The 27,987-nt window shown below is 43.6% G+C and overlaps 3 protein-coding genes and 1 long non-coding RNA gene across 7 annotated transcripts in view; 3 read left to right on the top strand and 1 right to left on the bottom strand.

The window, feature by feature from the left end:
- Positions 1 to 6,681, top strand: part of LOC144990490 (Fc receptor-like protein 5) — a 9,086-nt gene extending 2,405 nt beyond the window's left edge. The window contains exons 5-10 of one of the 4 annotated variants that reach the window (XM_078943985.1): positions 530 to 802; positions 889 to 1,221; positions 4,096 to 4,149; positions 4,220 to 4,330; positions 4,432 to 4,456; positions 6,385 to 6,681. In XM_078943985.1, the coding sequence (XP_078800111.1) occupies positions 530 to 802; positions 889 to 1,221; positions 4,096 to 4,149; positions 4,220 to 4,330; positions 4,432 to 4,456; positions 6,385 to 6,538 (950 nt within the window). In that variant the 3' untranslated portion in view covers positions 6,539 to 6,681. Of the gene's footprint in view, positions 1 to 529; positions 803 to 888; positions 1,222 to 4,095; positions 4,150 to 4,219; positions 4,335 to 4,431; positions 4,486 to 6,384 lie in introns of all 4 variants that reach the window. The other 3 variants (XM_078943986.1, XM_078943989.1, XM_078943988.1) reach the window with 3 other exon arrangements.
- LOC110015489 (uncharacterized) lies at positions 5,362 to 22,516 on the bottom strand. The gene is made up of 3 exons (XR_002290696.3): positions 22,210 to 22,516; positions 22,044 to 22,131; positions 5,362 to 8,117 (listed from the first exon to the last, which is right to left on the bottom strand). It is a non-coding gene; the product is annotated as an uncharacterized LOC110015489 (long non-coding RNA).
- LOC144990494 (platelet endothelial cell adhesion molecule-like) lies at positions 7,028 to 18,850 on the top strand. The gene is made up of 13 exons (XM_078943996.1): positions 7,028 to 7,196; positions 7,293 to 7,319; positions 7,405 to 7,531; positions 7,609 to 7,784; positions 7,887 to 8,064; positions 9,168 to 9,274; positions 9,354 to 9,626; positions 10,470 to 10,775; positions 10,853 to 10,954; positions 11,032 to 11,059; positions 18,388 to 18,436; positions 18,514 to 18,570; positions 18,651 to 18,850. The coding sequence occupies exons 1-13, from the start codon at positions 7,028 to 7,030 to the stop codon at positions 18,711 to 18,713; spliced, it is 1,662 nt and encodes a 553-aa protein (XP_078800122.1). The 3' UTR covers positions 18,714 to 18,850.
- The window catches only part of LOC144990493 (synaptogyrin-2-like), a 16,659-nt gene continuing 11,156 nt past the window's right edge, over positions 22,485 to 27,987 (top strand). The window contains exon 1 of the mRNA XM_078943995.1: positions 22,485 to 22,767. Coding sequence (XP_078800121.1) covers positions 22,657 to 22,767 — 111 coding nt within the window. The 5' untranslated portion in view covers positions 22,485 to 22,656. The remainder of the gene's footprint in view (positions 22,768 to 27,987) is intronic.

Here is a 27,987-nt window from a genome sequence, read left to right as displayed (position 1 = left end):
TGAGGCCACCAGTCCAGTGCCATGACTACAAAGTGGATCATTGAGCTCTGGATCACTGCGTCCTAATGTCAGATGCCTTTCGGGCCTCATTCTGTTCTTTTCAAACACAGTCTGACAACAACACAGCTCACATCCACATCAGGAAGAATAATCCTCCAAGACACCTTCCTTTAGGCTTTACTCCTGTTACCACTACAGTCCAGGGACATGTGATAGGCAGCTAAGAAAGTACTCAGATTACTTCATAAAGTACTCAAAACCTCCCGTTTCTGAGTGTTTAGCAGTTTCTCGGATAGAAATTATTTATTTAGGGGAATAATCGACCCTTTTCCAGTTTATCTCCAGCGTACTGATTATGTTCAGGTGTGGGTTTGGTGCTTTAGTGTTGTATCTAATTGGACAATGCCTTGCTCAGAGGCAAACAAGGTGAGACTTTTTTTTCATGGTCCAGCCACAGAGAGGCTGATCCCACAGCTTTAATTCCTCCTAGCAACATGGACTTTAACATCCCTTCTCTTTCCTCCTCCAGCCTTTATTTCCAAACCAAAGATCTCCTTCTTCCTCTTCAAAGACGGGGCCAGTTACCAGGCCAACGTAACCTGCTGGTGCACCAGAGGAAGCCCTCCAGTGAACTTCTCGCTTTATCTGGACGACAGGAACATTGAAACTGTGACAGCTACAGAGAGCCTGGCTGCCTGGTTCCGAGTGGATGCATTCCCCGGGCTGGACATGGGCGAGGCCCGGTGCCGGGTGAAAACTGAGTTGCAACAATTGATGAGTGAGCCTGTCAGTCTGGAAGTAGGTGAGACCTGAGTGTGAAGGCCGTCTTCCACCGATTAGAGGCCTAGGTTCTGTTCCCTGTAATCTCCTTCTCCTTCTCACATCCAGTTCCAGTTGGAGGAAACGTGAAAGTGGAGTTGATATATCTGTACACAGCGACGACGAAGCTGGCCGCTGCCATGCTAAGATGTCACATCAGCAGAGGAACCTTCCCCTACATCTCCTGGCTCTTGAATGGCTCCACGCTTCCTTCAGAGTCCCATGCAAATCCTCAAACTCATTTCCTCCTTCCTCACTTCCACATCCATGACCAAAGACAAACTCTCATCCTCTCCAAGCTTGACCCACAAGATTCTGGGTACTTCCGCTGCAGGGTCAGAGACAGCTACGACGACTCTGCGCCGTGGCTGGAGAGCTCAGCTGTGCTGGTCCAGGTCACAGGTGAAGAGATGAGGAGAAAAGGCGTCCAAACAGAAAATACCAAAATAGTTCAAGCAGAGGACAGCCTGCTTTCTTCAAACAAAGTCCAACAAGTTATCTGCAAGTTACAAAAACATGACACAATACCACTGCAAGTATTTAGAAACGCACCAAGATAAGATAAATTACCTATTAACATGTTCAAAGAGTGCAGTTACAATTCCTTGTTTTCAGTCTTCAAAGGAGCAAGGTGAGCCTTGACACCTATATAGGGAAAACAAATACTGCAGTAAACTGAAGGTTTCTGTAGACTGCTAGGTCTTTCAGCAGAAACATTTCCAGTTCCTATAGAAATGCCTCTGAGCTATTATAGCTGTTAGAATGATAAGTTCAGCAGAACCTGTAGGGTACTGGAAAACCTTATCCATCGTGGTGTAAGTACCGGTAACAAGAAAAGATGGACTGGAGACGGTGACAAAACGGTTAAAAGTTTTAATAGAACTGACTTATACATGATTCAATTCCTCGTACCGTGTCTCCATCAGTACAGTCTTATAAACTGATAGAAGCCATCAGAAGATATATGACAACCTTCATCTGCAACGGAAGAAGTCTCAAATTTGTTTGCTCTGAAGGTGTCCCTGGCAAACCTGTTACATGCCTGTTATAAGATAGTCCCTAGAATTAGTCATGGAGCTTTTCAGATAATCCTGCATCCGTCCATCTTCTCCCGCTCATCCCCCGGGTTTGTGGGGGCAGCGGTCTAAGCTGCCTCTCCAGCGTGTTCCTGAATCTTCCCTGGGGTCTCCGCCCGGAGGGCCATGCCTGGAACACCTACCCAGGGGGGCGTCCAGGAGCCATTTCTGATCATTTGAGAAAACAAAACCCGTCTTTCTCAACATCTCATGTGGGTGCACTAAGACCCCTTCAGGAACGCAAGAACCGACGGAGGAATAAAAACAGGCAGCTGTCTGTCACGTTCATTAGGTGGAGCCAAAAAAGACCCTTGCCCACCACCAAAGCAAATTCCCTTTATTTTTCTTTACATATTAAGGCTCACAGTTGTAAAATAAAAATATGATCATAATTACAACTGCTAAATTACCAACAGATTATTTTAAATTCGATTCATTTCAGACTTTCTAAGATTAAATTTGGCCGTTGTGAGATAATCATCCCAGAAAAAGAGGAGCGATAAAAACACGGACAACAGTTCAATCGAAGCTGAGCAGCAACAGGAAATCCCTTTGAATGGTTTTTCAAGCGAGTGTGGTTACCGTCAGTCAAGTCAGTAACTGACCACAGAGGTGTGATTAACTCATGAGCAGATCTATTTTTTACGGTCATGCTGTTGGTGCAGAAGCGGGGAACGTGAAAACCTGAAACCATTCATTTCCTCCAGGCATTCTCTGCATGTGTCTTTAGCAGTTTCATGTTATCAAGCTTAATGTTTTCCTCTCTGCAGACCTCATAGATAGGGCTTCCGTATCAAAAGGCAACAAAGGGATTTCTGACCTTTTCTTGCAGATAAATCTGTCTGCTGTGTGAATACTGCAGCGGTGTCACTTTGTTTGTACACATGTGAAGGCCATAGTTCAAAAGCCTTAGCTCACATGTTTCAGCCCAGAGTAAAACTGTTACTGTGATTTAATAGCAAACACCAATGCAGAGTAACTAAAAACTGAACAGTGACAGTGTGAACCTGTAAAGCTGAAAGAACACTCAAAAGATGAGCAAAAAATAACAAACAGAGATTTATAAACACATTTAAAGGTCTTAAAGAAATGGTATAATCCATTCAATGATGCATGACGTGAAAAGGAAATGAAAATAAAAAAAACAACTAAACAGAGATATAAAAAGGTATAAAACTGTAAGTGGAATGCAGAGTGAAGAGTAGAAAGTTTCTACCATCAACCTGAAGGAGCAGTTCTCTGAAGTACTGAGAGGCTTTGCTGTTTGTGGTGACCGGAAAGGTTCTGCAGGAACTGAAAGTGGGCCATAGGAACCAAAAAGGTTGAACCTGATTTTGAGATTCCAATGCAGCAGGACCCATCTACTCAGACCACTATGTTAACTATCACTGATTAGAAGTGGCTGAAGCAAAGCTAAAGATGGATCTAATGTTCCTAAAAACGCATAAAAAGCAGAAAACGATCCTGTTACTGGGTAGAATACAGACCGGAAGTCTGAACAAACTGGAACTTGGAACAAACTCATTAATGGCTAGAAATCTGCATAAAACCGCAACTGTAAATGTACACACGAACATGGACTTTTTTTTTCATAAAATGAGTTCATGTCAAACCGACCATTGTCTGCAGAATGCTGAAGAGTTTTCAAACTTGTTTCAAAAACCAGAAAAGTGGGTCAAAGCAAAGCTCAAGCAGGAACCTCCTGAAGAAACTGAACTCTCTGATGCCTTTCAGCTTTTACACCCAGACTTTTTCATTCAAGCTTTGCAACAAACACTAGCTTCATTCATAATCCATTTAGCTTTTCAAAGATGAGGCTACAGTTCTTTCACAAGCAGTGATAACAGAAATACTAGTAACACTACTGTAGTTTGAGATTGTGAAGAATGTTAACATTTACTTTGAAGTTTTTAGATTTTCTAGACAAATGCAAATTTCTCAGTATTTTGCTCCACTCTATTTTTTTCTTTTTCTAAGAAACAATTTTAATAGACAAGTTTGTTTGGATAATTAAACGTGTAAAAAAGACATGGTGCCACATTTGGTCCCGGACTGTTGCTTGAAATCCTCTGACTTGAGAGTTATTGTATCATAACTTCTGTTGAAGAAAAAGTGTTTTTGATCCTTTAGAAGAATCCTGACTTTTTATTCTTTGTTCTGCTCTTCTTGTGACCGTTTCCATTCTTTCACCATCTTTCAGACAAGATCCTAAACTCTTTTTTCGAAGGAACATCTCCTACCGACCCCCCCCGAGGTAAATGACTTCTCCGTAGGCTTCATGGATCAATTACAGAGCTGCGAAACTGTCTTTTCATTTTTTTCAGAGTGTCTACCGTCCCTCACAGAGGTGATCGTGGTCACGCTGTCTTGTTTCTTCGTGCTGGTGCTGGGAGTGGGATCCGTCTCTCTGATCAAGATCCTTGAACACAACCGAGGTCTGTGAGTCTATGGGGCGGGGGGGTCTTCACCTACAGAAATGTATACTCTCAGATGTTTGTTTGTTTTTCTCTCCATGCCCCCTGCTCTGCGTTTCCAGCCCTCAGCAGCGTTTCTTTAGCGAAGTAAGTTCAGCCTGAGACCATAAATCCAGGTTTGTTTGTTTTATTGAACATTTGTACCAAGGCCAAAAAAGCTCACTAAACTGCGGATGAGAACAATGTAAGCTAGAAAACAATGTCCAATATGTTGACAGGACATGCGCTGAAAGTCCACTGAGCATCTGCAAATCTAGAGACAATAGAGACACATATGGACCCATAATCTCTGAAATCACTTAGAGGGCTCTAAAAAGTGGGTCGGCCATTTTTTAGCGGAAGTTTACTTTGCCCACTTCTGCCCCTCCAAAATAAGGCGACTGGGCGGGACAAAGGAAAGGGACAGGGTCCAGTCATACACGCGCCCTCCCAAAGATAAGAACCACTGCTCCTAAAAAGGGTTCTTGTGCAGGCCTGGAGCAGAGGGGAACCGACGGCTCCACTGCTAACGTGATGACAGCTAGCTTGATTGTTGCCCCCCACACCCCAACCCATTTAACCAGACTGATGGCATAGCAATAAGCTTTAAGAAGACTGTTTAACTTTTTTTTTCTTTTCCTTTATTTATTTTTTAATAGATTATGAAGACGTTGTTGATGTGTAGAAGTCGTTTCTGATTTGTAAATTATTCAATAAAAGCAATCCACCAAGTCTGCAACTTTATTATCTGCGTGTGTGAAACATCCAAATGTCAGTTTCCGCATGTCAGGCACAACTGTCTCCATAAATCCTTATTTGGAGGAGAACTGTAAATAGCAGCTTTTTTTTTCTTTTAAGTCTAAGGCTCTTTATCAGTTTCCTAATTGGCTCTTTTTTACCCAAAGAAACTTTCCAAATGCGTTTTGTTTTTTTGTATTTTATTTTTGTTTTTAGCACTTGGCTACTGACTTAGAAATCCGAGCCGATGCTTAAAATCACGTGACGCGTCAAGACAGACCATGTGGTGAACAGAATCCGGTAGTTTTCCAAAATAAAACTTCCTTCAAATATAACTGAAGTTAGCCTATGCATTTTATTCGGTCTGTAGCTCAGTACCAAGTGACCCAAGGACCGGTAGTGGTCCGTGGCCCGGTGACCACTGAACTAGAAGTTGCTCCCTTCTAAAACCTGCCTTCAGTGGTCATTTGAGGAACTGAAACATTTACTGCTTGCTTCCAATTCAGCAGTTAAGAAACAAATGAATCACATTGAGATAGGTGCTGTTCAAAACTTTTACGCCAAAGCTTTAGCTCCAGTGTTTACTTTCTTTTGGCGACCGTTACGCTTCAACCGTATCCACACTTAATGCAATTCCAGCAGATTCTCAAGCAGAGAAAAGCAGTTTTGCGCTGACAAGCAACACTTTCCTGTATTGAAGTGTTTACGGAATCAACGTAGATCAGCCGATTCCGTTTACGTTTGTAAAATGAAAAGCTGCTTTTTCCTGCTTTAGAATCACCTGATTCATTGTGATCACATGAAAGGTAAAAGATTTATGGTATGTCAAAGAGCATGTTGGCAGCAACAGCTCTGGTGTTGAAGGGTTAAAAACTGCTCTGGTCAGTTTCACAGAAGTTTCTACGCAGGTCAAGGGTTCAAGAACACTTACAGATTTGTATAAATATATACCTGATAGGCACTTAAATATTGGTTTTACACTGTATAACCCTTGTATTATCCTATGGGGTTCAGATGACCTGATCCTTACATAGACGTGTTATCCCTACCATGACAAAGGCGAATAAAGGTGAAGAGGATTTCATGTAATCCATGGACACCAGTGAAGATCACAAATCATTGAAGAAAAAAGGTTTAGCGGACTGTCTAGTGGGTCTAGGTGACCCAATTCCCAATGTTAAAAGTGCCTAGGATAGCACAAGGGTTAAAACGTCAGAGTTTGATTTGTAACCTGCATGGTTGCTGCTTTTTACAGTCACTTGATTTTTCTCAGCCAGTTTATGCCTTGTTTCATCCAGCTGTGCTGCATGGCCTCTCTCTGAGCCGAGGTCACACCAGAGTTTACCAGCAGAACTCCAAGTCCAGGACCGAGCAATGCAGGAATCTACAAACAACAGCCAGAGAGCCACACTGTCCACTGAAACCAACCATCTCCAGTCAGTCCACTGTTGATTCATCAAATGACCACCGGCACAAATTTTCCTTTTTTACTTTAGAACTGCTTTGCACTCTCAAAATATAAGTGTCATTAAAAAAAATTGGGAAAAAAGAGAAGATGCTGCTCCATGGTAACCACGGTAACCTTTTCCTTATGAACCAAAGCTGAATCAGGTATGAACCGAGCTAGTGTCAAACTTTTCTCTTCAGACATTTTTGCTCTATTGGTAAAAAAATAACAATTTGTATGATTTAAAATCTATATTTTGCTCTTGTTTTCATTCTGGTCCAAAAAATGTCCCAGTTTGTCCAGCACGATGACTGTACACTTGGAATAAACATAAATCTGTCAAAATTCTCTTTATTTAAGACTTATTGTTTGTTCTCTCTGAAAGTTATTTGTTAGGTATTGTGTCTTTTTCAGGTGTGTAAAGTTAGTTGAAGGAAAATTGGACATGACTTGGTTGCTTCCTCAGTGGCCAGTGCTGTAGTTTTGTATCAAACATGGCAGCTAACTGCCCGATGCTTCAGACAGGGAGGGGACAGCACTATCAGTGGCTTGCACATGCTTGTGAGCTGGTGTCACAGCACAGACGCTCTTGCTGCCCTGGAGCTGCAGGACAGGCTCTCGTTTTCTGCAGGATGCTTGTTTCCTTCTCAATTGTTGTTCTTGGTGAGTGATTGACACAAACTGCTTACGTTCAGGCGTTCACACCTCGAGGTTCAGTTTGGACCCTCATGAACTTGTCATGTCTTGTTGGGCCTGCAGGGTTGTGTTGCGGCGGCGGTGACAGCGGTTCGTCAGTTGGTTTGTTAGCCGATTTTGCAGCTGCTAGTTTCTTGCGCATGCTCACACAGGCTGGTTTCATGTTTCCTCACAGATGAATTGTCGCTGGGCCGTCCAAAGCTTTTCGGCCCCTCAGAGGCTCTGGTCACAGAGATCGAGAGCTTTATCTGTGAAGTGCCAATTCACCCTCAAAATGAGTCCATCCTTCTACGCTTATTCAAGTAAGAGCCCCTCCCCATACGGGTAAAGTGCAGCATGATGGTGGTGAGGTCTTCGCCAACTACCAGCATTTTTGCAGGGAGGGGGACCGCACCAACGTGCTGGGGGAATACACCTCTATGAGGGGGGAGATTGGTGTCATTCCAAAAAAGATCCAGCTGTCCCATGAAGGTTACCTGGAGTGTGTGGCCAGCGTGCAGAACAACTCGGCCATTAGTCCAACTGTCAGTCAAACCCACAACTTAAAGGTCATTGGTGAGTCCCTTTGATGAGTAGAGTGAGATCAATAATAACATGTACTGTATGTCCATCACAGGATGTGAAGATTAAATGTGGCTTACTTCCGTTGTCCTGCAGAGCCAGTGAAGGGGGCACAGATCACCCCCTCAGGTCCTGTGGAGCTCTTTGAAGGGGGTGAAGTGGAGCTGCAGTGCAGACTCAGTGCTGGTAATCATGTGTCCTTCATGTGGCTGCGTGACGGACAGATCATCTCCTCCTCCCTCATCCCTGCAGACGACAGCTTCGTGATCAGCCGGTAAGACCCGCCACAGCTCGCTTATGGTGGTTCCTGCAGACCTGAGGTTTCACCTCAAACAGGGACAGGTTGGAGATTTTTCACACAACTCAGAATCTAGCTTTTATAACTCTAAAGGGGTTTTTGCCCTCTGGGTAATCCACATTTCCTCCTCATATGAGAAGGAATGAGACTTGTTACAAACACTTTTAAAAGTTCTCAGTAGGGTTGAGGTCCGGGTATGTTGGGGGCCACACCATCAGTTTATCTCTTTTTGTGCTCATAGCAGCAAATGATGTAGAGGTATTCCTTGCAGCATAAGATGGTGCAGTGTCATACATGAAAATGATTTTGTTATGGAAAGCATGGTTCTTCTTTTTGGGCTATGGAAGAAAGTGGTCAGTCAGAAAGTCCACCTACTTTTCAGAGGTCATTTTCACACCTTCAATCCCAATGATTCCGGCCCAAACCATGACTCTACCACGTACTCGCTGGAGTCGCTAACCTTGTATGGCAGAAATCTCTGATTCTGCCTCTAACTCCACAAACTTGTGTGTGCTCGGAATCAGCCACAAATCTCTTAATAGTATGATGATCATATATAGAATATTAATGTATTTCTGACATATATGTCTAAATGTGTAAACCGTGTAAATTCAAAATTGAATTAAATCAAATCAAATGGACCGAAAAACTGGAAAAACTTGTGGCTCGAATCGATCTAGACTCTGGCGAATTAAATCGGATTGATTCTGGAAATGATTTGTGATACCCAGCCCTGGCTGGGATGGTGGCCCTGATTTTCTCATACCAGTAATTCTCACTTTTATCGACTGACAAACAGGTTTAACTTTAAAAGAACTGATCAACAGGAAGAAAATTTCAAATATGTGGCTGGCAGGAACCAACATTTTACGACATAAGGACAAGTAGCTGAATCCAATCATTGCGTGTCGCAACACAACACAACGTTTTTTATGAAAATGCAGGAAAACATGGTCACAAAAACTGTTAAAATTACCCTGAAAATGGTTAAAAATCGTGAATCCCAGTTCTTTATTAAAGCTTGTGTTGCACAGTTGCTGAAAAAGAAAAAGAAATAATAAGAATTCTGTGTTCCTCAGAGCGACCGTGAAGGACAGCGGTTCCTACACCTGTGTGGCTACCAACAGCTTCAACAACACAAAGGTCTTCAACACCAGCAGCCCTGAGCTCCATGTCACATTCAAAGGTCTGACCGCAGCCTTCAATGCTCAGTCATGTTTTTTTAAGAGCATTTTGGAGTTATGTTTCCCCTCCTGTTTCCTCAGCACGGGTGTCAAACCCCGACATCTCTTTCACAGTGTTAAAGGAGAGTTACCAAAGTTATTTTTGCGTGATCTCCTGCCAGTCAAGCAAAGGAACTCCTCCGATCAGGTTTTCACTCTTCAACGGCACAGATCTAGTCAGCAATGTGACCGTTCAGCAGAGACGCGCTACATTTAAAGTTCCTGTGGTCCTGGACCAGCATTTGGGATTGTTCCAGTGCAGAGCAACCAACAGCAACCAGACTAGCAGCAGTCTCTGGATGCCCTTAGAAATCGGTGTGTAAACTTGTGAACACGTAGTGTACATTACAGGGGCTGAGAGAGCTTAAAATAACCTCCAATTCTGTCCTGGAGGAACACCTCAATTCTAAGAAAACACCATGCATACAACCAGACAATTAAGTACAGCATTTAAGCCACACAACACTGAATATGGCTTTTGATTAAGCACCCAACATCTGTTCCAGATTTAAACCCAACAAGGAAGTACCACACACTGCAGTTCCTCCACAGGAGGAAAAAATCTCCATTGACTTCTATGTCAAACAATCTGCTTTACACCTCACTGTTTTGCTGTCTTTGGATTGTTGTTGGATTGGGTGGAGTAACTTTGACCATTAAGTTATTGTGACTCTGGATTAACTTCAGTCATGGTTCCTGCCCACTTCAGGATTCATTTTTGGCAAGCAGAATCCAATGTCAAAGCAAAGATTATCCATCCAGCGTGTTTATGTCTTTGCTTTTAATTTAATTGCTTTTAATTTACTTTATTTGCTTTTGGGTCAGCAGTTAAGGGTAAAGTTAAGGGTATGGCTAAGGATAAAACCAGATTGAAACAGCTTAAAAACTGCAGTTTTAGTACAGCTCAAATCAGTCTCGGGGGTTCTTTACAAAGAGAACCATTAAAACAAAAAAATGAATCGTAAAAGTTAAGATGAGAGATATTTGGCACGAGTCCAAATGGATGATTGCAGATGCCGAGCGTTTTTGCAGTGTGTGTTGGATTTGTATTTAAATTAGCATTTTTATTGCAAGTTGAAATTATCTCTGGCTGCTTTTCTAAATGATTTGTAGTTGCAATTTTTCATCTTACTTGCCTTTTTTAATCTCAATACTCAGTCCCAGTCGGTGGGCCTGTAACCATGCGCTACAACTATGACGTGGCAGAAAACTATGAAGTCATCTTCTTGAGGCTCTACTGCAAGCCAGACAGAGGTTCTCATCCACGCTTCCAATGGTATCTCAACAAGTACCCCCTTCATGACCGAGGAAGCTTCTACTATGTGTTCAACCAACTGCCAGGACAGTCCATCCTGGTGGTTTCTGTGGGGAAGGTCAGCGCAGGGATCTACCACTGTGAAGTGTCTGACAGCTTTGACAACAGCACTGTCATTAACAGCAGGAAGCGCTATCTGGATAGAAAAGGTACAGCTGACACTGCAAGAACAAAACCTCCCAGTGAAAGGTAAAGGACACACTTTCATGTCCTCTTAATCTTTCAGTGTTGAACCATATTCCAGTTTTAGTGGCCGCTGTTGTGTTCGGGTCTTTTTCCGTCATCGTCCTCCTGGTGTCTGCCTGCTGTGCGGCAGGCGTGGCTTTCAGTAAGTCTATGGACGGCTTTTATCTGCATTTGCTCCTCGTCAGTTCATTCGGTAAAATAATTTTGCTGTTTTTCCAGGAAGGAAGAGGAACATAGAAACATCTCTGTGAGTATTTCCTTTTTTCAATCGTGATTGCTTGGTGAACAATTTTTTTTAGAAGACAGACAACTGATTTTCCACCCATCTTTGTTTTTCATAGAGCCCTACATCGACAGTTTTTGAGTAGGCTTCCTACAATGTTCAACCTTACATTTGTGAACACTGTTGAATTCCTCTTCTTTTATGATATATGTTAGTAATCTTACAGCTGGGAAGGCCAAGAACCAGAGAAACTGGGTCAAACTTGAAGTCCTCTTTCAGAGTTTTTCGCATTTCAAGTAAGACATCTCTCCAGTAAATCTGTATCTTAATACAAGAACAGAAATAATGAGTGAGATTGCTGATCTCCATCTTACACTTAAGGGAGAATGGAGCGACATCCTTTCTGTATCGGAGAGACGGCTTGGGGCAATATGTGCTCGATGCAGTATCAATAGTTGTATTGCTCTTGTCTGGTTTACACACTGTTATTTTCCTTGCATTATCCCAAATATCTTCACACATCTCTTCCATTATTGCAACACCAAGCCCCCTCTCCCAGACCCCTTCAACCCGTATCTAAGAACTAGCATTGAAACATTTACTCAGGGCGGCGTAAAAGGATCTCATTGAGGCCTCTCCCTGACGGAGAAGCGTCAGTTTTTTTTTTTTTTTTTTTTTTTTTTTTTTTTTAACTTGTCCTGTCCAACAGCTAGGCAAACAGATGAGAGCTGAGGGCCTCTTGTGTTGGACATATTTTATTTTAACAAGAGGGGTTATTCATCTTCAGACAAACCAAAGGTATGTCTGAATAAACCCCTTTTGTAATTGAGGCCAAAATTTATTAATTTCAATCATGTTTGAAAATCATTGGTGTTGGACCGGACGGAAAAGGAAAGAGGGGAAGAAGAGAGAGGGACGTTAGAGAGAGGGGGGGGGTAGGAGGGTGATAATAGGAGGGGAAGGGGGGTAAGACCATGAAGCAGCATAGAGCAGACAGGTTTACTGGTTGTTTATCGTTACGGTACGGTTCAAATGTAGTACAAAAAGGGCGGGGCCTGTTCACACACACTCAAAAATTATCAACACACCTGCTAGCCGCAAAAATGTCCACATGTCAACATGCACACAAAACAGATAGTGTTCACGAACGCATACCTATGCCTTTAAACCAACTAGTGTGAAATCTTTCATTCATTCAATCATGCAAACTATTAGTGCAAAGGTGAGCTAACACCTGTGCTCAGGTGAGTGTTTATGTTCTTCTAAAATGGATGGTGGAATGTGAAAAGAAGGAGGAGGAGCGCCCAGCCACCCCCACACCCATACCCCCGCCGCAGCAGCAGCGGCAGCCGGAATTCCCCCAACACCACACGGGAACAGGCAGGGAACAACCGCCCCCCGGGCGACCAAGACCGCCACCCAGGCCAGGGCCAGCCGGACCGCCGCGAGGCCCCCAGAGCCAGAGAGCAGGGAGGCGCAGAGGGAAAGAGAGCGCCGCCCCAGCCCAGCCAGGAAAGCAGCCCCCCGCCGCGCCGGAAGAGCCCAACGCAGGGCCCCACCGGAGAGGGACGCCCACAGCCCCAGACGAGCACCCCACCACCACCCAGGAGTTCCGGGCATCCCCCCGCCCCGACCCCAGGTACGAGCCAGGACCCCCCAAGGGAGACCCGCTCCGCACTCCAGGCCGCCACCCACCCGGCCCACGGTTGGTCCAGGTAGGAGCAAGGCAGGGGCCCGCCGCCCCCGCCCAGGAGGGGGGAACCCCGGGGAAAAAAGGGCGGCCCACAAGGGATGTTATAAATATGGCCCGACCAGGCTCGGCCATGTTGGAAGTTTGGCGGGGCCCAGCGCCCAGGGGCAAGGACCAGGACCCACCCCCCAGGGACACGAACACCCCCGGCTCAGGTGTAATATGAACCCCCCCACCGTGCGGAGAGAGCACCGCCGGGCCCAGGGAGCCGGCACCCAAGGGACACGGCCGCCATCGCCAAGGGGCCCGCACCCCCCACCAGGGAAGGGGTAGGGGACAGATGGACCCAGGTCCCACCTTCCTTGTAAAATGTGTGTGCGTGTATGGGTGTTTGAGAGGGTGTTTGTGTGCATGTGTGTGTGTTTATGTTTGAATGTATATATTGAAGGGGGAGGGGTGTGTGTACTAAGGGGGGTGCAGTTAAAATTGGCGAGTAGGGCACTAAGGGGACATCTCCTGATTACTCACAGTGATGTCCCCTTACCCTCCACACCAAGGGGCCCTAAATGTCTAAGGTGCGGTTAAAATTGGCGGGTAGGGTGCCAGGAGGACATCTGCTGCTTGCTTGCAGTGATGTCCAAGCACCCCCCCTACCAAGGACCCTACATGTCTAAGGTGCAAATAAAACCGAAAGAGGGGGGGCCCACTCCATACGGCAACCATAGGAGGGGGGCCACTCCCAAGTAGCCCCCCCCCAAGGCGCATCGCAGGCTAGACCCCCCACCCCCTCACCCTAATATGAGGTTATATAAGGAAGGGGGTAAGTTGGGGACAGCTGGTAGACTGTCCCCCGGTGGTCAAACAGCCGTCCCCCAGCCCACCCCCAGCAAAGGGGCCAGGGCCACCCAGCCCAGGGGCCCACCCCCGGAGGCGCCGACACCCCAGGCCCGGCACCACCCACCCCACACAGAGAGAGAGGAGCCAGAAAGCGTCGCCCCCCCCCGGAGCAAGCCCAGGCCCCCACCCCCAGACGCCGGCCCTAGAAGAGCTCTGGTCAGGCCTCGACGGGACCGAGGAGGCCAACCGGCCGAGGCAACCACTGATTGCCTCAGCGGAGACCCCGACCCGCTAGCCCCCCCGACCCGTACTAATAATGGGCCCCCCCTCCCCCCCAGAACGCCCCCCCACAGGACAGGGCCGACAAGCCCCCCACCCCACCCCACCCCAGACCCCGCAGCCGAAGCGGGTGACGCCCAGAGCGACCGGGGGCCCCGAGAGGGTTGTCCCGTCCCGTCCCAGAGCCAGGGAAGGGCCGATCCCAGCCCCAGGTACAGATGGGCAGCCCATCCGGCGCCGCTGGGCCCCCCCCACCCGAGCAGGGCCCCCCGCCAACCCCCCCCAGCACAGGCAAAGGGATCACCCCCCCAAGCCAAGCCAGACCACCACCCCACCCCCCCACCACGCACCCCCACACCCAAGCCCAGAGGACCACGCAGCGCCCCAGCCCGCCCCACCCAGGCACCGGACCCGACCCCCCGACCAACGGAGCCCCCCACCGCCCCCGCCAGGCACCGGAAGCCCCGACCCCCACCCCAAACCACGGCAGAAGGGCAAGGAGCAGCGACGACCAAGCCCCCCACCCCCTAAGTCATGGAGTCAACCACAGGAGACCAGAGAGACTGAATTCTTTCAAAGTTACTTGAGCTTTGGGCTGACATTTTTTCCAAGCTGATATGATCAAACAGCAGATTTCTGTGTTGACTTATGTTTATATTTTTCTTGTTTTTCCAATTTATTAAAATAGTTTTTTTGGCAATACAAAGAGTTATGAAAATGATAGATGCTAATCCTTCTTCTATATCGATGGCACTCATGTCACCAAGCACACAAAGTGACGGTGAGGCAGTAATTGAAACCTTAAGCCAGACTGATAAATCGGCACATACCTGCTGCCAGAGAGCCTGGACAGGAGTGCAGAACCACAGTGCGTGCATGTAGCTGTCGGGTAGATTATTATCACAGTGCTCGCAAATGTCTGAGTTACTGAGACCCATCTTGAACATCCTCTGTCCAGTGTAGTAAATTCTGTGAAGAGTTTTGAGATGGATTAGCTGCAGATTTGGACTTTTTGTCAGTTTAAAGGTGTTTAGACAAAGTTTTGACCAGAAGCTTTCATCTGTGCTGATGCTCAAATCTGCATCCCATTTTTTTGTTGGAAGGGCAATATTGTTATCTAAATTTCATAAAAGTTTGTATATTTTGGAGAGAGTTCTATTCATTGAAAAATTAATCAGAGTGGTAACTACATCTGGTAGCTTTAAATCGTCGTCTTTAATTTTATACTTTTTAGTAATACTTGATTTAAGTTGCTGATATTCCAAGAAGTTATTTATTCCATGTTTGTCTTGAAGTTCCTGGGGGGTTATGAATCTTCTATCAATAATTACGTGCTCTAGTTGTTTTATGCCCCCTGCTTGCCAAGCTGGGAAGTGAATCATTTTTTTGTTAATAAGGATGTCCGGGTTGTTCCAGATGGGTGTCATTTTGCACGGTTGAATTGATGATTTTGATATTTTGAGAAATTCCCACCAGGCTGTTAAGGTGGCATTTATATTAATGCTTTTGAAACAATCCTGTTTTTTAACTGTTTGGCTAATAAATGGTAGCTGTGACAGGTTGATCTTTCCACATAACGCCTGTTCCAAGTCTAACCATGAGTTGGTTTCTGGATTATTTTTTAACCATTTTAAGATGTATTGTAATCTATTTGCAAGAAAGTATTTGTGGAAGTTAGGTAATTCTAATCCTCCACAGTTTTTTGCAGATTTTAAAGTTTTTAGACTAATTCTTGCAGGTTTGTTGTTCCATAGAAAGCTTGATATGGATGAGTCTAATGTTTTGAACCATTTTAATGGCGGTTGTGTGGGAATCATTGAGAAGAGATAATTAACCTTGGGTAAGATTTTCATTTTAACCGTGGCTACCTTGCCCATAAGGGACAAAGGCAGGTTGGTCCAGCGTGTTAGATCGTCCTGTATGCTTTTCAGTAATGGGGTGTGGTTTAGCTGCACCAGTTCTGATAGTTTGGGGGAAAAGTAGATACCCAGATATTTGATATTTCCTGTTTTAACTGGAATTGTGAGTCTTTGTTCCATATTCCTGTTGAGTGGTAATAAAACAGACTTATTCCAATTAATGGAATAGTCTGATATGGAGGAGAATTCATTTATGATCATTGCTGTTTCATTTACAATATGTAAATTCCTTAAAAACAGTAATATGTCATCCGCATAAAGACTAATTTTATGATGGCTGTGTTTGGTTTTTATTCCTATAATGCTCTCATTCTGTCTTATTGCTGCAGCTAAAGGCTCAATGAATATAGCAAAAAGAGAAGGAGAGAGTGGGCAGCCCTGTCTGGTTCCTCTTCCAAGAAAAAACCTGTTTGAGGTCTGTTTATTAGTTCTAACTGATGCATTGGGGTTGTGATATAATATTTTGATCCAATTGATGAATGCTTCTCCAAAACCAAACTTCTGGAGGGCAGCAATAAGGAACTTCCAATTAACTCTGTCAAAGGCTTTTTCAGCATCCAGCGATAGTACCGTCATTTCCTGGTTTTTAATGGTGGCAAAGTCTATTATATTAACTAGTCTACGGACATTATCATCCGAGTGTCTGCCTTTGATGAATCCAGTCTGGTCGAAGTGAATTATGTGAGGAGTGATTTTTTCTATTCTCTGTGCTAGTGCTTTGCAGATAATTTTTACATCTGCATTGATTAGAGAAATAGGGCGATAGCTTGAAGGACTAGTGGGATCTTTGTCTGGTTTTAGAAGAAGAATTATGTTGGCTGAGTTCATGTTAGGTGGCATTGATTGGCTCTCATTAATAGATGTGACAGTTTTATAAAATGTTGGTGCCAGTTGTTCCCAGAATTCTTTATAAAACTCAGCAGGAAAGCCGTCAGGCCCTGGTGCTTTACCATTGGGCATAAGTAACAGAGCTTCATGAAGTTCAGACGGCGAGAGCGGAGAATCTAAGTTTGTGATTTGATCCTCATTTAGCCTGGGTAGGTTTACATTATTAAGAAATGAGTCAATACTTTGCTCTGACGGATTGATCTGCGGTGTGTACAGGTTTTTATAAAAGTTTTCAAATGCGTTATTAATTTTGACCGGGTCATGGGTGACATTTCCTGTTTGGTCCATAATAGAGGTGATTGATGATTTTTCTCTGTTAATTTTAAGCTGATTAGCCAGAAATTTGCCAGATTTATTAGAGTTTTCAAATCTTTCAAGTCGTAGCCTTTGTATTTGAAATTGTGTTTGTTTATTAATGATGTCATTTAACTGCAGCTTTAAATTTTTCAGATCTCTCAGAATGTGTTCCTGTGCAGAAGCAGCATAAGCAGTCTCCAGGGTTTTGATTTTATTTTCTAATTCTAATAAATCTGTTTTCTCTTTGCGTTTTTTGTGCGTTGAATAAGAAATGATTTTCCCTCTCATGACTGCCTTTGCTGTTTCCCAAAGAACGCACGGTGGGATGTCAGTTTTTCCATCTGTGTGACTCTCACTTAAGCCAACAGTGAAGTATCCTTGGAAATGAAGTCTCTGCTCTGGAAATACCTGAACAAATCGTTCTTTGATATATCATATTCATCCATAATTTGGTTCAAAGGCATAAGGGAGGGGCCATTCAATAGATCCCCAAAGAACAGATTTCCTTAGCTGACCAATTTTTGAAGGCCACGTCCAAAGTGCCAGGAAGGAAGTCAGGGTTATCAGTGGTTGGAGTGAGAGCCGAGGTACACCTTTGTCTACCTTCCATTTGTTGTATAAGTCTCCATGCTCTAACTGCATTGACAGTAACTGAGTTGCTGCAAAGTTTTTTAATACATTTCAGCGTTTTGTTAAAAAGAAGATTACTTAGAGGATAGGCTGAGATGGACTTCTCAACATCCATCTAGATTGAGCAAGCATCATCTAATCCAATCAACCACCAGTATGCATCTCAGATGGGCGCTCACGTGATATCTCCTGATATCAGGGACGTCAAGCCCATGAATTCCTATCTAAACCAGAAGCAGATCAAATTAAACCTCTGAATGGGTCCCACTTCCATCCAGTTTTTGAACTCACTTCATTCCCTTCGAGGTCACAGGGTTGCTGGAGCTTATACCAGACACTATTAGGTTGGATGGGTCGCCAGTCCGTTGCAGGCCGCAATATCCACTGAACACAAATGGGTTTAATTTAATCTGTAACAAACTTTTCTCAGTCTATTAGCGAGTTTTTGGTCAAGATGTGCTTTCAATGTTGACCGTTAAATCTATCTCCTTCCAGCATAATATATATGCACATGGGAGAGGAATCTAATTATTGTATTAAAAATGAACGCGTGAAATGATTAATGAGTACTTTTTTGTTCATAAAAGATACAAGCTGTCCCTTGTGGCTCTGTCTACTTCCAGGTTGTGTGTAAGGACCAGCTCGGGTCCAGTTGAACACACACCAACAGTACAAAAAGGCTTCACAGTTTGGGGACCATATTAGGGATTTTTTGCACATTTTAAGAATTCATCCGCAGTCCCAAATCTGCTGTTTGAACAACTTTGTCAACCTCTTGTAATGGTAGGAAACAACACTTGTTTTCTCCACAGACTCGCCTTGGAGATGGAGCAAAGGGCTACTGTCTGTGAGGATGAGCTGGTCAGTCGGCATGTTCAGTGCTTTGTTTCATTATTACAAACTTCGATATTTTAATTTTTAATCATATCTCTTTGCAGGAACTTTCAATATACAGTGAGGATGTGGTGACTGCTGAAGAGGCAGAATTTGATCATGTGAGAGTAAATGATTGAATGGTGGCATCATGAATGAGGTCTGAACATTTTTCAAACCCAGTTGTTCATGTCCCTCTCAGGCATCTGCAGATTCTGTGGATGAGTGGACTCAGTTTGATGAGAAGATGCTCGACGAGCTTTAAGAGGACATATTTGCTCAGCTGTGCATGAAAGAACATTCACTACGCCGGATCTCTTTTTTCTTGTCTTTTTACCATAAATATTTTTTTTTATTTACTCGTACATTAGTGTTGTGCCAAGCTGGGCACACATCTTGTGAGTCTGCAAAACTGGCTTCAGTCACCTGTTAAAGTAACATTTTTTCATAAAGTATCTTGTAAAAGAAGACGAAAAAGAAGAAAAGACTAAGGCAAAGCATCATTGACTGATGTCTTTGCATTATTGTCACTCATTTGTTTTAGAAATAATGCTTTTGTATTTTTATTTCTTAAACAATGAAATGCCTAACAAGTGAAACTTTTGTAATTCATTTATTTTGTTGGAACTGCAATGAATAACAGACAGCAGAAGCCATGAAGAAAACCATGAAACCCCAGCATACAGTGAGGTCAATAAGTATTTGATCACCCTGTGATTTAGCAAGTTCTCCCACTTAGAAAACATGGAGGGGTCTAAAATTTTCCTTATAGGTGCATTTCCACAGTGAGAGACAGAATCTGAAGAAACATTCAGAAATCACATTGCACGATTTTTTAAAACAATTTATTTGTATATTACTGTGACAAATAAGTATTTGATCACTTGATTATCAGATAGATTTCTGACCAGCAAAGACCTGCTGTTCTGCTTTTAAATAGTCTAGCTCAGGGGTGGGCAATTCCAGGCCTCGAGGGCCGGTGTGTCTGCATGAATTCCAGACATCCTTGCCCTACTCATGGCTGATTACCTGGTTCAGGTGTGTCCAGCCAATCAGAACATGCCAGAGCAGGGTATGCTGGAAAACATGCAGGAATGCGGCCCTCAGTGCCCACCTCTGGCTAGCTCCACTCTGCTCATGATTTTAAATTAGTGGCACATGTTTGAGGTCGTTAGCTTGCATAAAGGCACCTGTGCACCCCACAATCAGTCAGAAGTCTAACTACCAACATGGGCAAAACCAAAGAGCTGTCAAAAGTCACAAGAGACAAAATTGTAGACCTTCACAAAGCTGGAAGTGGCTACAGGGCCAAGCAGCTTGGTGAGAAAAGAACAACTGTTGGAGCAATTGTCAGAAAATGGAAGAGGCTAATGATGACTGTCAATGTCCCACGGACTGGGGCCCCTCACAAGATCTCACCTCGTGGGGCATCGATGATGCTAAGGAAGGACTACACGGGAGGAGCTGGTCAATGACCTGAAGAGAGCTGGGACCACCGTTTCCAAGGCTACTATAAGTAATACATTAAAACGTCATGGTTTAAAATCATGTATCGCACGGAAGGTTCCCCTGCTGAAGTCAGCCCATGTCAAGGCCCGTCTGAAGTTTGCCAATGACCATCTTGATGATCCGGAGGAGTCATGGGAGAAAGTCTTGTGGTCAGATGAGACCAAAATAGAACTTTTTGGTCTTAACTCCATTCGTCGTGTTTGGAGGAGGAAGGAGGAGGGGCATCATCCCAAGAACACCATACCTACAGTGAAGCACGGGGTGGAAGCATCATGCTCTGGGGGTGTTTTTCTGCACAGGGGACTGGATGACTGCACTGTATTAAAGAGAGGATGAACGGGGCTCTGTATTGTGAGATATTGGGCAAAAACCTCCTCAGTCAGAGCGTTGAAGATGGGTCGTGGGTGGGTCATTCAGCATGACAATGACCCGAAGCACACAGCCAAGAAAACCGAGGAGTGGCTCCGTAAGAAGCATATCAAGGTTCTGGAGTGGCCTAGCCAGTCTCCAGACCTAAATCCAATAGAGAATCTTTGGAGGGAGCTGAAACTCTGTGTTGCTCAGCGACAGCCCCCTGAACCCTGACAGATCTAGAGAAGATCTGTATGGAGGAGTGGGCCAAAATCCCTGCTGCAGTGTGTAGAAACCTAGTGAAGAACTACAGGAACCGTTTGACCTCTGTAATTGTTAACAAAAAAGGCTTCTGCCCAAATATTGTAACTCAAGTGATCAAATACTTATTTGTCACAATAATGTACAAATAAATTGTTTTAAAAATCGTACAACGTGATTTCTGAATGTTTCTTCAGATTCTGTCTCTCACCTATGATGAACATTTTAGACCCCTCCATGTTTTCTAAGGGGGAGAACTTGCTAATTCACAGGGTGATCAAATACTTATTGAACTCACTGTATGTTGTACCAGAAAACTGTTTTTTGCTGCATCCACTCATAGACGACTAGATCCATGAATGTCTTTGTTTTCCTTGTCTGAGCTGGCATCTGGCTCAAAACTGCATGGCGGGATTGCTCTAATATTGCTTGACATTTTTGTTGCACTGGTAATGTTAAGTTTGGGTTGTGAGAGGCTGTAAGCTAGCGGAACAGAGTGTAAACAAAGGGATGATGGGAAATGGGGCCAGGCTTACTCCCTGAACAACAACCCTGTCTACATTTGTTACTACCATAGTTGTTTTACAGTGATATTGATTATTGAAGATAATGAGCTATATCATCATTATTATTTGACTGGAAAGCCACATAAATACATTTGTAAAAATCAATAGATCTTTTAGGCTCAAAAAAAGTTAATTAAAAATCCAATTGCTTTAGGTCATTAGAAAATGTTAGTGTTTGATATGGAACATCTCTAAATACGGTACTTTAATTTCACCAACAACACTCATTTTCTTCAGGTTCACTTCGAACTCAAATGTCATGTTGTTCAGTTTTTGTCACCATTTGCCACTGGCTTCTCATTTTAGTTGTGTAATCTGTGTATAGCCAAACTTATTACAAGGAGTGCTTACATGTGTATACCTCCAACATGGTGACACGTTGGGATCCAGACTGGATTTGTGAAAAATGTTCTATTCAGAAATATTCCAGTTTGTGTAATTTTTAGTGCAGTAGATTGAAAAAAGTCAACCAATATTATTATTGATTTCTTTTTTAATGCTTTTTTTAAATGAAACATCACATTTTGCAGGCCTGTTTGTTAGTAGAACACACTAGTTCAAAACTAATATACCTAATTCACCTTTAGAATAGAAAGATCGAAGCTGCAGCAAAGCATCATGGGTGAAAGTAGAGAGCATGCAGCTGAAAATGCTCATTATGCTTTTTTAACCACAGAAAATGTTCAGTGTTGTGGACGGAAAACATTGAATGATCTGAAAGAGCCACAGACTTTCATTAGAGCTGCTTTCAAAGCACAGACTTACTAAGCTAGCGCTTTTTAAATGTTAAAAATCATTAATTGACCTATAAAACCTGAGGATATACTACTTTCAAGTGTGGAAATAAAAAACAAGATTACAAAATAATCAAAATTATGTTTAAAAATAAAAGACAAGACGCCACATACTTGCAGTTTGTGGCGTTTTTTCCTTCTTCCTTTTATTATTTTTTTTTTTTTTACAAAGAACTTCACCACAGCACAGCTGGGTCAGAACCTGTACAATGTATAAAGGAACGATTAAACTAGGAATGGTACATTATTGCTTATTCATCAATTTGCCCACACTTTTTACCTTTTTTGAAATCCCGTTCAGGAGTTCGCAAAAATTACCCTGCGACAGACTGGCGACCTGTCCAGGGTGTCCCCTGCCTTCGCCCACAAGTGGCCGGGATAGGCTCCGGCAGCCCCGTGACCCCGAAAGGGAAAAACGGTATAAAAAAATGAATGAATGAGTTCGCAAAAATCGCTTCTCTTAGATGTTTCGAAACCTTTAAACTGTTTTTTTAATAGTATAATTTTGTCGATTCTATTGCTATTGGCATTTTTCTCTGCTCAAATATGCTCGGTCGGATGTGGCTTTTCATGGCCTGGATGCCTCATTCGTCACAGCACCTGTTGCCCACGCAGAGGAGCCCAGCTCCGCCCCCTGGCCGCTGCCGCGTGCGCAGTAGCCGTTCGTGAGACATCCGCGCGCTCGCTGTCTGCAGTTAAACTCCCGTGAAGGATTGAAGGAGAAGACATGGAGGAGACGGGGGGCGCGAGCGCGTATGGCGTCTCGCTCGCAGGAAAAGGTTTTGACTTCAACAAGTTCGTCCGACAGCCGTTAACAGTGGTGCGCGTGCTCAGCTGGGTGAGTGAGTCCACGCACGCGGAGAACAGCGCGTGAGCCACAACTAAGTGCGGGTTTGGTTTTCGGAACGCAGCCTCAGATCGGATTTTTTTTAAAGTCTGACCCGTAAAGGTCACGGTCATAGTTGGTGAGCGTCCAGTTATGATGTGTTGCCAGGCAGAACTCGGGACTTTGGCATGGGGTGCGCAGGGTCAGAGGTCAGAATCTGCTTATCTCTGCTGAGATAAGAACCTTTGTGTCTAACTTCTGCAGGTGCTCCAGGTTAGTTTATGGCACCTTCTAATATCTCATAGATTTTTCTGAACACCAAGTCTCTCATAGATTAAAAAATGTAGATGTTTTTAATGTACAAAAGTTTACCACCCCCCTCCCCCACCACTGTTGTTTACAAACAGATGATTTGTTGTCTGAACTTTGTGGTAAACATCACATGAGAGACTTCTAAGAAGAAGTTTTCCTTAGAATGAGTTCTGTCAGTACTGTACTGATGTTACTTTCATCACCTGTTCACCCTCACAGCATCTTTGGGACTTGAACCTGGGAGGCTTTCTGACTTGAAGCTGCTCTGGACAATGCTCTGATGGAGCTCGCTCTAGATCAGGGGTGGGCAATTATTTTTGCCAAATGAGAACCAGAAATGATTGTGGAGCCGGGGCCAGGCTGAGGGACTCGCTTCGATGCTCTGGAATATCAATGGTGTTTCTTAATTGTAAGCTAGTATATAGTATTGTCTTTACATCCTGTTGGGAGTACGTTTTAAGATTAATGAATGAAACGGTGACCTTGCTTTTCAAAGAACTGTTTAATCAAAAACCTCTAACAATGGTAAACAAAACATGAACATTAGAAGATTTTTCATGAATCATAACAGCAATCGTTTTCAGTCACATGTGGTTGAAAGTCCCCTTTTGGGCTTCAACAAAGTCAGAGTGAAAGTCTGAGGTGGAAACATGAAGTACTGCTGATGAATGATCATCAGAGATAAATGGATCTATTGAACCTCATCTCTGAGAGAGTTTGTTCCCAAACATCTTCATGTTTGGGAAGCTCTCCTCCTTAAGGGAAGAGTACAAATATCAAGTATTCTGCTATCATGGCTGCATGCCCATGGGCTCCAGCTGGACATCAGGAGATGCATTATCTACATTGCAGGTAAAAGTAGGAGATAGTATTCAGTTTGATATTCAAATATCCCTGAAAACTCAGCATGGAGTGCTCCTAACATGGATGAGTATCTGTGGAGGTGTACAGCTGATGGTGGGACAATCCATCAAAGGTTGCATGTCAGTGAGAATGTGGTAGGCTTAAAAGAAACTGCATCTTCTTCATGAAACGCCTTCACTAGGGTGTACATTTAATGACAAAAGGCTTTTTAGCTCATTCATCAGTGCCGTCACATCAACAGCAAAGGCAAAACCTGCCATCCAGTCCTCATCCAAGATCTCTGGGATGTCTTTGCTTTTCATTGTGCAAAACTCTTGAATCTCCATTTTCAAGTCCCAAACTCTTTTCAGCACTTTTGCCGGCCTAGACCATCCGTTGTGACGCCCACCTGTCTCGTTTCAGTCCCTGTGGTCCATGCACCTCAGTGAACGGATCGCTTTCCGTCGTCGGGCCTTTTGAGACTGTGTCACAAAGCCACTACGTACATTTAGCGCATTTTCCACGTATGAAATTAAGGTCTTTTGAGATGCGTGACATACATAACTCTTATACCATGGTCCGGGTGAATACTCAATCCTGATTGGCTGCTGGGTGTGCATTAAAAAGTGATATACCACAGGATAACCGCACTGTGAAAAAGGAGTTCCGGTCACCTAGCTTAAATGTTTTGTATCACTGCGCCGGCTTCTTTAAAACAACTTTCCTTCATCATTTGGACAAAAACAAGCGGTAAGAGGTGAACTTTCTCTCTGAACTGATGCTTTATTCAACCCATTGGAAAGATCAGCATATATATATCGCTTTATATCGCCGAATCTTGACTGCAGCGGTGCACCACGTAACAAAAAGTTCGCTTATTGTGAGAAAAGTGATCCAAATTGGAAAAAAAAAAACCAAGAATTAAGAACTAAAAACTGGTTACTATTTATTTCTTCTGTAAGTGACCATGGTATAAGCAGGTTAATGGCCTTCGAAGTATGCATTATCACTTTTCAACGCACTCCGCTTCGCGCAGGACGGTTCAGGCTTCCACGGCGTGCGTTAAAAAGTGATAACCCTTACATAAGTGTTTCGTCATTTGTCGATGTGAGTAGATGTCCGTTGAGGGTTTCGGTAGACGGGTCTTTACGTGAATTCGATTTTAAGCTGTTTAAAGTTTTTGTTTGGTTAAGAATCACATAGTTTACATGTATTGAACGTAGTTAATATGCAATTATTTCATCAATCTTACGCAATTGTGCGCAAGTCTTTTCTTTGTGGTTTTCCACAAGCGTTCTACCTATGTCCAACAGACGCATGTACCATCGATTTGTTACTTTTACATCGCGTTTAGGGTGCACATATCACATTAAAATTACGTAATTGATGCATTAATCACTAATGACTTTCATGTAAACGGTGCAATGATCACGCACGGTTCATGTCCTACGTCGGTTTATGTGTTCGTTGCGTGGTTTATTCGTACATCTTCCGCAGTTTTAACGTGGTTCATTCGTGATACATCTGTGAAATTTCACATAAAAATTACAATTTTTCTTACCTTTTCCACGTTGACCAATTTTCATCCGTGCAATATGCTCAAATTGCACGTGGTTGGTGGCTGTGGGACATGGCCTTCAGTGCGCACACTGCTGCCAGCTCCTCTGTGATTGGGGAGCCAATCAACAATGTCACAGACATGGCAGCTCTCGTTCAGAGCCAAAAAAAAAGGTCGAAACAAGACGTTTCGACCTTTAAAGTTTGGGGGATCAACCTTGTTCCACTCAAATGCTGGAAATCTGTTTGCTTTGTAATTTCCCAGGAACCTCAGTCGGGGCGGTCAGAGTCAAGCAAAGGGCCGTGTCCGACCCCCATCCTGTAATGCCCAGATCTGATCTGGATGTTTAGATGAAGCTCACTAAGCTAACTCTGGAAGATTCAGAAATGAGGCTAACTCTGTTAGTTCAGTGTGAAGTAAAGGAAGATTTAAGTTTTTCGAAAGTGAACGTGCAAGGACACTTGGAACTTGCATTTCTGCTGGTGTGTTTAGGAAACAGATTGCTGTATGTGTCACTGGTAAACAGAGCAGGCAGGTAAGGGGACACCTCTGCCCACCTGCCCACCTCTGTTGGCCTTCAGACCCACAAATGCTGCAGCTGTGCTCAGCCCGTCTCAAATTCCCTGTGGCGGGCGGCTCAGCGTGCTTGTCTGGTGATTTGAATGGTCTGAGGCAGCACCTTCAGCACAACAGTGGACTGTTTTCCTGAATCGCTTGTCCACGGTTCTTGTCAATGCCTCGCAGCAGCCTTCAGATTAGGTCAAATTCTGCAAACAGCAGCTCCTTGTTTCAAAAAGTGATAACATGGTTGACCTGAGATTCCAAACATAAAGATCTTTATTTTAGAGTTGAAATTTTTTTCAGATTTTAAACATTGCCACTGTTGTTTGTCATGCAGCTGTAGAAATACAAACCAAGATAAATCTACCAAACTGTTTCTCTCTGTTAATATCAGAGGAGTTTTCCTTTTGCTGCAAAGTGTTTGATACTTAGTAGAAAGCAGACATTTTCTGCTGATCCTGTGCAGATACCAGGCTTGGTAGCATGGTCTTTACTAAACAGTTTAGTGTTGAGGGTCATTCTCTAAGTAAAAAATAAATAAATAAAAGCAGAAACAGTACGGGGGTGTCAGTCATTGGACAATACTATAATTCACTGTAGTAAGAAACATCTTATATGTTCAATGTTCTCTGCCTTACAACTGCTTTGTCTACAAAAATGGAAAGACTGAGACATTAATGACTGGTTTATTTCTGGTTTTTGCTGTACTGAACGTATTTAAACTCGTTTACAGTCAGACTGCATTCCAAAGGACATTCACTTCCTTCTTTTGGTTTTGATGGCGGGGATGTGTGTCTCCTTGCAGTTTCAAGAGTCAAAAAGCTTCAGTCCTGTCGCTGTAGCCCAACCAGAGTGAATTCAACCGCTTTTGTTGACTAATTTGTTGGTCATTTTTATGCTGTGTGTAACAAAGTGGCATTTGTTCCTTTTGTGTCCACTTAAGTGTGGCTGTTTTTTGAGTACTTATTAATTTTCTGCTTACCTACTTCCTGCTCCGGAAGATAAGAAAAGTGTTTGTTATGCAGCTTGGCAGACATTTTGAATTATCAGCTGTAGGCCTGCACAATATATCGCAAATTATTGTTATCTTGCTGTGCAATATGCATATCGCGAAAGACGGCGAAAATTGCAATAAATGGTTCCCTTAAATGTGCTAAAAGAATCTTATGGCAGCTTGAAGTACTTAAGGAATCAAATGAATCCATTTATGCATGTGACCAATCGGATGGACCCCTTCAAGTTGTTGAGCAATCAGATGGACGGACGCTTCCCGTTGTTGACCAATCGGATGGAGTCCTTTTATCTTAGATGTTCGTTCAACGAGGGTCATTTAGAGTATAATTTTTAAACTGTTGCAGTGAAAGGGGAATGATGCTTTTGGTTGTTTTGCTTTTTGTTTACATACCACAAGTTTGATCATTATCGCACTACTGATCATTAATATCGCAAGTTTTCCTCATATCGTGCAGCCCTAATCAGCCGGAACCATTTTGATTGAAATGGGTGTTTTTCCTCCAACACTCCAATCCTCCAACACCCCATGTGTGTGGTGGTTTGAATCAACTGAGGTGAGGCTATAAACACAGGTGTGTTTGTTCATTGGAAGGGCCGTGTGAATAGAGTTCAATATTTGGAAAACAATAAAACCCTCGTTCAGTCCCTTTGCTCTTCTCTGTTGCACTGTATTCACACCAAATATGATTTCGTCACTATAGCGTCACTATAGCGTCACCATAGAATTACTATAGCGTCACCATAGTGTCTCCATAGAATTACCATAGCGTCACCATAGCGTCACCATAGCGTCTTCATAGCGTCTTCATAGCGTCTTCATAGCGTCTTCATAGCATCTCCATAGCGTCACCATAGCGTCTTCATAGCGTCTTCATAGCGTCTTCATAGCGTCTTCATAGCATCTCCATAGCGTCACCATAGCGTATCCCTAGCGTCTAATAGCG

This window comes from Oryzias latipes (genome assembly GCF_053564925.1).
Source record: "Oryzias latipes strain Hd-rR chromosome 1 unlocalized genomic scaffold, Olatipes_Hd-rR_3.1 chr1_Y_2".
In the NCBI taxonomy this organism is placed as follows: domain Eukaryota; kingdom Metazoa; phylum Chordata; class Actinopteri; order Beloniformes; family Adrianichthyidae; genus Oryzias; species Oryzias latipes.
The sequence above is the reverse complement of the archived record's forward strand: the minus strand, read 5'-3'. Positions and strand labels throughout refer to the sequence as shown.

Excerpts from the sequence above, each read along its gene's own strand:
- LOC144990494 (XM_078943996.1), top strand. The coding sequence starts at position 7,028 with ATGGCAGCTAACTGCCCGATGCTTCAGACAGGGAGGGGACAGCACTAT. Across the intron at positions 7,785-7,886 it reads CCACAACTTAAAGGTCATTG|AGCCAGTGAAGGGGGCACAG; the intron begins GTGAGTCCCTTT and ends GTTGTCCTGCAG. Across the intron at positions 9,275-9,353 it reads GCTCCATGTCACATTCAAAG|CACGGGTGTCAAACCCCGAC; the intron begins GTCTGACCGCAG and ends CTGTTTCCTCAG.